General features: G+C 35.9%; 1 protein-coding gene across 1 annotated transcript in view; it reads left to right on the forward strand.

The window, feature by feature from the left end:
• USP32 (ubiquitin specific peptidase 32) overlaps positions 1–10394 on the forward strand; it is a 165770-nt gene that overhangs the window by 36540 nt on the left and 118836 nt on the right. The window contains exon 2 of the mRNA XM_008048889.2: positions 9176–9281. Coding sequence (XP_008047080.1) covers positions 9176–9281 — 106 coding nt within the window. The remainder of the gene's footprint in view (positions 1–9175; positions 9282–10394) is intronic.

Consider the following 10394-nt stretch of genomic DNA (forward strand, 5'->3'; position numbering starts at 1 on the left):
AAAAAAAAAAAAAAAAATCGAATCTAAATTCGATGTGTTCTCTGCATTTAACTAATAGAGGACAGAAGATGCTGTCATCAAAATGCAGACTTTGGAAAACTCCACAGGACAAACATCTTGACTTCTTTAATAAAGAAGAGGAAAAAACAGAGTGAGACTCTGACTGGAAAAAAGAAAAAGAAATTTAGACCTGTCAAATTTGATGAGAAAATTGGATTTTTTTTTTCTTCTAAAGATACAGGGACCTCACTTTGTCACCCAGGCTAAAGTGTAGTGGCGTGATCATAGCTCACTGTAGCCTTGAACTCCTGGGTTCAAGGGATCCTCCTACTGTAGTCTCTCTCATGTAACTGGGACTACTGGTACACACCACCACATCTAAAAAATTGGATTTGACAGAATAATAGCTGCAAAAGATAGCACAGGAAAATTTTGATATGGGAAAAAACTAAATGGTAAATTATATTTCACTAAACATGTAAATGTGAAAGTATTGATTCTCATAAAAATTATGTAAAATTAAAATTTGAAAACAATTTGGATCTGCTTGCTATAAATCAGTTAAAAAGGTATAATAGAATTTACTTAGAAAAAATATTTTCAGTGCAAAAGTTATGAGCTCATCAATGCTGAATCCATTCTTACTAAATTAACAAAGCAGAGTCAAGCTCTGGCTTCTGCCCTTTGCCTGAGACAATATTTCCCAAACAGGGGCAGGACCTGCCTAGGTCCTGGAATGGGAAGACTTGGCAGACTGCCTATACGTATGTGCAGAGAAATGCAGCTAAAGCCCAGGAAATTAAGTGATTGCTATGACCACACAAATGATCTGTTAATGAAGGCTGACTGCAAAGTCATGTCTTTCTGGTTCTGAAAGCCGTGATCTGAAACAGCACGCATCACTTACTATTTTCCCCGAGGAATAGTGGGTTAACCCTGTACCCTGTATCCAGAAGACAGTAGGAGGAGGAGAAGGACCATAAAGCAGCAGTTGAAACATGACACAACTGTTTCTAAACTCTGGAGACTACCCACATCTGCCTTTTTTTGATCTTTTAGCTATAAGGTGAAAAGTAGATTTTTGGTATATTTTAGTATAGGTTTTTTTTCTTTGAAAATGGAGACTGTCTTTCCTTTCTTCTGAACTAATCCATATTATTTACTGAGATTACATTATTGTCTGAAAGGAGGCTTGTGAGATCATTACCACTTATATCAATTTTTTAGAGTTGTGATCTCACTCTGTTTCCCAGGTTGGAGTGCAGTGACAGGATGATGGCTCACTGCAGCTGTGACCTCCTAGGTTCTGGTGATCCTTCTGTTTTAATTTCCCAGGTAGCTGGGACTGCAGGTATGTGCCACTACATCTGGCTAATGTTTTGACTTTTTTTTTTTGTAGAGATGAGGTCTCACTATGTTGCCTAGGCTGGTCTTGAATTCCTGCGCTCAAGCAATTCTCCCACCTTGTCCTCCTAAAGTGCTAGGATTACAGTCATGAGCCATGGCACCCGGCCTCAATTTTATACATTAGTGTAACAGTGTGCCAAATCTTTATCTGGATATTCATGTTTAAGAAAATATAGTTTTTTCTTCTTTACTGATACATAACTGATGTATATAGTTTTGGGGTACATGTGATAATTTAATACATTCATGTAATAAAGATCAACATCAGTGTATTTGGAATATTCATCATCTTAAGTATTTGTCTTTCCTTTATCTTAGAAACATTTGATTTATTCCCTTCTAGCAATTTTGAAATATGCAGTAAATTATTATAAGCTATAGTCACTCTACTGATCTAACACTAGGTTTTATTTCTTCTATCAAACCATGTATTTGTACCCATTAAGCAACTTCTCTTCCTTCCCGCCCCTACTACCCTTCCCAACCTCTGATAACCACAAATCTACCCTCCATCTTTATAAGATCTACTTCTGTAGCTCCCATATATGAGTAAGAACATAAGATGTTTGTCTCTGTTTTTGGCTTATTTCACTTAACACAATGACCTCCAGTTTCATCTGTGTTGCTGCAAAGGACAAGATTTTATTTTTTGTGGCTGAATAATATTCCATTTTGTATAGTATGCCACATTTTATTTATCCATTCATCTGTTGATTAGGTTGATTCCATATTTTGGCTATTGTGAATAGTGTTGCAGAGAACTTGGGAGTACAGGTATATTTTTGGTACATTTGATTGACTTTATTTTTGATATACACTCAGTAGTGGAATTGCTGAATCATATAGTAGTCCTATTTTAGCTTTTTGTTGGGCCGCTACACTGTTCTCTGTAGTGACTGTACTAATTTACACTCCCACTAACAGTGTACAAGGGATCCTCCTTTTATATATTCTTGCCAGCATCCATTATTGCTGCTGCTTTTGGTAAAAGCTATTTTAACTGGGATGAAATGATATCTCATTGTAGTTTTGATTTGCATTTCTCTGATGATTAGTGATGTTGAACATTTTTCATATACATGTTGGCCATTTGCAAGTCTTCTTTTGAGAAAAGTCTATTCAGATTTTTTGCCCATTATTTAATCAAGTTATTAGGTTTTTTGCTAGTGAGGTGTTAGAACTCCTTATATATTCTTGTTATTAATTCTTTGTTGAATAAATAGTTTGCACATATTTCCTTCCATTCTGTGGGTTGTCTCTTTATTCTATTGTTTCCTTTGCTGTGCAGAAGATTTTTAGCTTGATGAAATTCCACTTGTCTATTTTTTGCTTTAGTTTTCTATGCTTTTGAGGTCTTACCCCCCCAAAAAATCTTTGCCCAGACCAATGTCCTGGAATATTTCACCAATATTTTTTTCTACTAGTTTCATAATTTCAAGTCCTAAATTTAAGTCTTTGACCCATTTTGATTTGATTTTAATGTATGGTGAGAGATATAGGGGTCTACTTCATTCTTCAGCATGTAGTTATCCAGTCTTCCCAGCACCATTTATTGAAAAGATTGTCATTTCCACATTGTAAGTTCTTGGTGCTTTTATTGAAGATGAGTTGACAGCAAACACATGGATTTATATCTGGATTCTCTATTCTATTCCATTGGTCTTTGTTTCTCTTTTTATGCCAGTACCATGCTGATTTGGTTACTATAAATTTTTTTTAGTAAGCTTTGAAGTCAGGTAATGTGATACATCCAACTTTGTTTTTTGCTCAGGATTGTTTTGGCTACTTGGGGTCTACTATGGTTCTATTTAAATTTTAGGATTTTCTTCTCTATTTCTGTGAAGAAATACCATTGGTGTTGTTATTTTTTTTTTCTAGAGACAGGGTCTGTTGCCCAGTCTGGAGTACAGTGGCATGATCATTGTTCACTGTAATCTTGAACACCTGGGCTCAAGTGATTCCCTGCCTCAGCCTCCCAGTAGCTAGGACTACAGGTGTGTGTACTGCCATGCGTGGCTAATTTTTTTTTTTTTTTTTTTTTTTGGTAGAGGTAAGTTCTCACCATGTTGCCCAGAGTGATCTCAAACTCCTAGCTTGCCAAGCATGGTGGCTCACACCTGTAATCCCAGCACTTTGGGATGCCAAGGCAAGAGGATTGCCTGAGCCCAGGAGTTTGAGACCAGCCTAGGCAACATGGTGAGCCCTTGTCTCCACAATAAATAAAAAAATTAGCTTGGTGTCCCTACAATAAATAAAAAAATTAGCTACTTGGAAGGCTGAGACAGAAGGATCACCTGAGCCCATCAAGTTGAGACTGTGGTGGCTGTGATTGCACCATGCACTCCAGCCTGGGTGACAGAGTGAGACTGCAGCTTAAAAACAAAAACAAAAAATCCTCCTGGCCTCAAGTGATCTTCCCATCCTTGGCCTCCCGTAGTGCTAGGATTTTTTATATGTGCCTGGCCTGTCATTGGTATTTTGATAGGGATGGCATTAATCTGCAAATTGCTTTTGAAAGTATTGTTATTTTGACAGTATTAATTCTTCCAATTCATAAGCATGGAATATCTTTCTAGTTTTTTTTGTATCTTTGATTTCTTTCATTAGTGCTTGTATAGATCTTTCACTTCTTTGGTTAAGATGATTTGTAGGTATTTTATATTCTTTATAGCTATTGTTAATGGTCTTGCTTACTTGATTTCTTTTTCACATCGTTTACTGTTGGCATACGTAAATGCTACTGGTTTTTGTATGTTGATTTTGTATACTGCACCTTTACTGAATTCATTTATAAGTTTTTTGGTAGGGTCTTTAGATTATTCTAAGTATAAGATCATGTTGTCTGCTAACAAGGCTAATTCGGTTTCTTCCTTTCCAATTTGGATACTCTTTATTTCTTTCTCTTGACTAATAGCTAAAGGAAAATATTATGTAGAGATCTTTTTTTTTTTTTGAGTTGGAGTCTCACTCTTGCCCAGACTGGAGTGCAGTGGCCACTCCCGCACCACAACCTCGACCTGCTGGGCTCCGGTGATCCTTCCGCCTAAACCTTCCGAGTAGCCGGAATTACAGGCATGCGCTACCACGCCTGGCTGATTTTTTCATTTATTGTGGAGATGAGGTCTCGCTGCCCAGGCAGGTCTCGAACCCGCGGACTCAGGCGATCCACTCACCTCAGCCTCCCAAAGGTGCGGGATTACAGGCTGAGCCCCTGAGCCCGGCTACGTAGAGATTTTAAAACAAAGATCTTGTAACAAATTATATAAATGATAGTTAACATTTGTTAAGTGCTTTTCAAAAAATGACATCAAAATATCCCTGCTATCCTGTGCACACTCCTGCTCTTCATTCCTAAAAGAAAGTTAATTAGTAATGAGCATGGCACTTAATATTCCCTTAATCTTAAGCGACTATCGGGTGTAAGATGGCCATTGATTTTAAAATAGTATCTTGTTGAAAAAAAGATACTATTAGACGTTAGAGGTGTTAGATGCATGCTGCTTCCTGGAACATTGATAAAAGATAGAAAAATGTGTACATCTTAGAATTCAATAAATAATGGTGATTTTCTTGGGGCTCCTTTTATTATCTGTTAAATGAACTAGGTGATTTTAGAAGGTTATTGCCAATCTTTTATTTTGAGAGTGATAGGCAGCTACCATTGCATTCCAAACAAATTTATTCCAAACAACTCTTTTTTATTTTACAAGTATCTTGCAAAGCTGAAAGTCATACTTTATCCAAAATTTCTGTTAATTTTACCCTCACTCGTATACTCTTCTTGTAGTAAAGCCAATGAAATTGTCAAAAATGAGACTGGATTATCAAATTATAGTTGATTGAAAGGGATGACAAAGACACAGTGTAACATGAGTTTGTGATCATTTGAAATTTCTTAGTTTAATCTTGTGGAAATTTTAACAAAATGATGTATCTTTTGCTGATGATGTCTTTCATATAACTCTAGAGCAATTAATTAAAAATGAATGTACATGATTGTACTGCAGAACTATGAATTAGCTAAGAGTTCAGTTTCAGAAACTTTTGTTGCTTAGGTTTAAATTCTGACTGCCATTTCATTGATGTATGACTTTGGACAAATTATTTAATCTCTTTGGGCTCTAGTTTCCACCACCCATAAAATGGGGATACCAATAATACTATTCTTATAGATTCATCTTGAGGCTTAATACTGGCAGAGCAGTTACAGAAGTAATAAGCAGCCGGTGCAGTGGCTCATGTCTATAATCTCAGCATTTTGGGAGGCCGAGGCAGAAGAATTGTTTAAGCCCAGGTTTAAGACCAACATGGACAACATAGTGAGACCTTGTCTCTTAAAATATGTGTGTGTGTGTGTGTGTGTGTGTGTGTGTGTGTGAATAATGTACACACATACATAGACACACACACACAAATGAGGTAGGTTTGTTGACTTGAACCTGTAATCCTAGCTTTTGGAGAGGCTGAGGCTGGAGAGGTTGAGGCTGCAGTGAACTATAATCATGCTATTGCACTCCAGCCTGTGCAATAGAATGAGACTCTGTCTCTAAAAAACTAATAAAATAGGCCTGGTGCTATGGCTCATGCCTGTAATCTCAGTACTTTGAGAAGCACAGGTAAGAGAATTGCTTGAGCCCAGGGGTTTAAGAGCAGCCTGGGCAAAGATCTTGTAACAAATTATATAAATGATAGTTAACATTTCATCTCTATAATAAATCAAAAAAATTAGCCGGGCGTGGTGGTGCATGCCTGTGATTCTGTCTACTTGGAAGACTGAGGTAGAAGGATCACCTGAACCCAGCAGGTCAAGGCTGCGGTGACCATGAGCATGCAACTGCACTCCAGTCTGGGTATCAGAATGAAGCTCTGGCTCAAAAAAAAAAAAAATTTAATTAAAATAAAAAACATAGTAGTATGCCACATAATAAGCATTTAAATGTTAGCTATTTTTTATTATTATAAAAATAAGAATTTATGAATGGGGTTAATATTAAGTTTAAACACTTGAGTGCTAAGATTATGTAATTTCTTCCTGACTGGCAATATAAAGATTGGGATACACCACACATGAATTGGTATAATATACCATTTAATGGTGTATTAAGCAACATTTGTGTATAGTATATAGCAGTATACTTCCAATTCCCTTCTTCCATCCTCTGTGGTGTTGTCGTGTTTTACTTTTATGTATGCTACGAACACACATTACATTTCTATTATTGCTTTAGACAGCCATTTATCTTTTCAAGCAATTAAAAATAAGAAAAATAATTTTATATTAACCTTCATTTACACCATTTCCACTATTAGTATTTCCTTATGGAGCTACATGTATCTCTTGGCATTGTAGTTCCTCCAAACTGAGGTTTCTTTTATTTTGCTGGTAATGACTTCTCTGTTTTTGTTTCCCTGAAAAAAATCTGCTTTTATTTTCTTTTTCAAAATGGTATAGGATTTCCCCCACCAGTGGTATAGGATTCTTGGTATTTTATTTTAGTGATTTAAACATTTCATTGCATTGATTTCTGTCTTATGTAATTTTGGATGAGAAATCTTCTATACTTTTGTGTGTGTGCGTGTATCTCAGTGTAGCTTTTTTCTTCTTTTTGCCTTGAAAATTTGCTTTTTATCTTTGATTTTGAGTATTTGAGCATGATTTGTCTATTTGGGTTTTGGGGGTTAGAGGTGTAATTTATCCTGCCTGTTCTAGCTGTGGTTTTGTATCTTTATTAATTTTGGAAAATTCTCAGCTCAGATATTTCTTCTGTGCCATTCTCTTTCTTTTCTAGGATATCAATTACATATATTTTAAGTCATTGATTTTTTTTTTTCCTCTTCATGGTCCATTTTGGATAATCTTACTTGACTCTTGTGTTTACTTTTGAGCCATTCCAAATTGTTCTTCAACTCTGTTACCTTCTTTTTCCTTTGTCTCTGTTGATATGTCGGCTTTTCCTCCTGGCTTCTTTCCACAAATCTGTGGTTGAAAGATGAATGTTTTCTAAGGACAGTAGACACTGAGCCAAATAATGTTTATGTCTTTAGCTTGGGGGGATTGAAGCAATCTAGTGTGTAGTTGAGCTTTATTTTGATCTTGTTGCTATGATTAACTTCAGTGTAGTACAGGCTTCAGTTTCCAGTCTAGGGTTATCTTTTCTTTTTTTAAGATTGGAGAGTGTTTGCTAGATAATTTTTCTAATGTCTACTTTACCCTCAACTTTTGATCTTATCTTCTCTTTGTCATCACTCCTCACAAGTCTCTGTTCATACTTTTCCCTCTCCCTTGCTTGAACCCAGGAAGTCAAGGCTGCAGTGAGCTATGATCATTCCACTTCACTCCAGCCTGGGTGACAGAGTATACTGTATACTGTAGTTATTTATTTATACTACTGTGTACTGTAGTTATTTAGTATACTGTAGTTATTTATTCCTCAGTGCTTGCTAGCACAATGGTGGAAATAGCGAGTGCTAGGGATGGGGATCGTCTCTGTAGTCCTATTTCTGTGTCAGTTTTAGGCAAGATGAGACTTTCTCAATGATGCTTCTCCCCAGTGGTAGGACATCTATAAAGTTCTGGGGCCATTATGTTTTTGCCCCTCTCCCAGGGATATAGTTTTTTTTTTTCCCTATTATCATATCCAGTTGAGGCTGAGAGATGTGGCAACTAAAAATAGTTATTCCACAAAGTGTGTTTGCTTTGTTCTTTTAATATTTTTTAGGTTCTGATCTGCAGCCATCTCCCTTGGCTAGTTTTTGCTAGGTTGAGTCACCACTGGTGTTAGAGATTGATGGTTTTGACATCAGCTGTCAGCCATTATTAAATCTATTTATAAATATCATTTGGTGAATATATATTTTTAGTTTGCATATTGACCATTTAGCTTTTATTTCTTGAAGTATTCTTTAATAATGCATTTTTATTGATAAAAATTCTGCATAGTAGATACTAGATACTCAGAGAATTGTTGAATGAGTGAATGAATTTATTGTGATTGCTGTTGCTGTTCCTTTCCTATGCATAATTTTCTTCTCTATTTCTGATTATAATACTTATTTCTGAGAGTATAAAAATATTTTTATAGTCTCTCTGTATTTATGAACATTTTGTTAGAGAATGTTTTTTTTCCAATCAAAATAATGTATATCGGTTTTAATGAGGTTGAAGGGAAGTCTTTTTGTTGCACAAAATCTTTATCATATTATTGCAGCTATAGAAGGAGGACCTCTATTCTCTTGAACCTTGATAAGGACACCAAAGAGAAAGAATAAGTATTCAGTTGTGTGAATCTGTAATATACAGATGCTGCTTGACTTACATGAGGTTACAGCCTGATTAACCCATCATAAGTTGAAAATATTGTAAGTTGACATGGCACTTAATACACCTCACCTACTAAACATGATAGCATAACATGCTTTAAATATACTCTGAACACTTATATTAGCCTATAGCTGAGCAAAATCATCTAATGTAAATCCTATTTTCTAATAAAGTATTAAACATCTCATGTAATTTGAATACTGTATTGAAGTACAGTTTCTACTGAAGGTGTATCATGTTAACACCATTGTAAAGTTGAAAAATCAATCGGAGGCTATCTGTTTTAGAGTAGCTGTGGTATATTCTTGGCTGAGTGCAATAACTTTCACTAAAATTTAGCAAAGCCTTGTTTGGAGATTTAGACAAGATTTGTTTAAGATGATAGCTACTGCAAATTCCTCAACACCTGAAACATCTCCTAAGGTTGGCTTTATCATTTTCTTCTAGGTGATTTACTGTTCTTTTGGTGGGACATCCAAAGGGCTGCACTTCAATAATTTAATAGTTGGACTCGTCCTCCTTACAAGAGGAAGAGATGAAGAGAAAGCAAAATGTAAGTACTTCTCTTCTCTCAAAATAATAATACGACATCTGTGTGCAGAATAATTTACCTCAAAATTCTGACGTCAGGCAAAGGATTTGAAGTGAAAAGTGACCAATAAGCACTTTTAAAAGTGCTTAACATAATTAGTCATTAGAAAAATATAAATTAAGACTACAGCAAGATACTTCTTCACACATATTAGGGTGACTAAAATTTTAAAGCCAGATAATAACAATGTTGGGAAAGATGTAGAAAAAGTATAACCCACATCATACATTGCTGGTGGGAGTGTAAAATGGTACAGCCACTTTGAAAACCAGTTTGGCAGTTCCTCAAACTGTTCAACATTGAGTTACCATATGACCCAGCAATTCTACTCTTAAATATATATACCCAAGAAAATTTAATACATATATTACCAAAAATACTTACAGAGATATATGGCAGCATATAGCAGCATCACTCACAATGAATTTTATTTCACAAAATGGAAGCAACTCTAATGTCCACTAACTGATGAATGGATAAACAAAATATGATATATCCATGCAAGGGCGTATTATTCTGCAGTTAAAAAGGAATAAAGTAGTCAGACACAGTGGTTCACTCCTGTAATCCCTCACCAAGGCCAGGAATTCAGGACCACCCTGAGCAACACAGTGAAAAACATTTTTTTTTGGTTGGTTTGGTGGTGTGCACCTGTAGTCCAGCTACTCAGAAGACTGAGATGAGAGGATCACTTGAGTTGGAGACTGCAGTGAGCTAGGATTGTACCACTGCTACTGCACTCCAGTCTGGGCAACAAAGTGAAATCCTGTCTCAAAAGAAAAAAAAGAATAAGTGGGTGGAGAGAAATAAAGTACTAACTCATACTACAACATGGATGAACCTGAAAACATTTTGCTAAGTGATCAGTGCCAGCCACAATAGATCACATATATGATTCCATTTATTTGAAATTTCCAGATTAGGCTGTTCTGTAGTGGCAAAAGTAGTTTTTGTTAGTTATCAGGAAACCAGGGGAGAGGGAAATGGGGAAACTGTTAATGGGTACAGGATTTCTTTTTCTTTTGTTTTTTTTTTTTTGAGTTGGAGTCTCACTCAGTCGCCCAGACTGGAGTG

The sequence above is a fragment of the Carlito syrichta genome, unplaced genomic scaffold (genome assembly GCF_000164805.1).
Source record: "Carlito syrichta isolate Samal-C Ts95f unplaced genomic scaffold, Tarsius_syrichta-2.0.1 Scaffold128086, whole genome shotgun sequence".
Taxonomy (NCBI): Eukaryota; Metazoa; Chordata; class Mammalia; order Primates; family Tarsiidae; genus Carlito; species Carlito syrichta.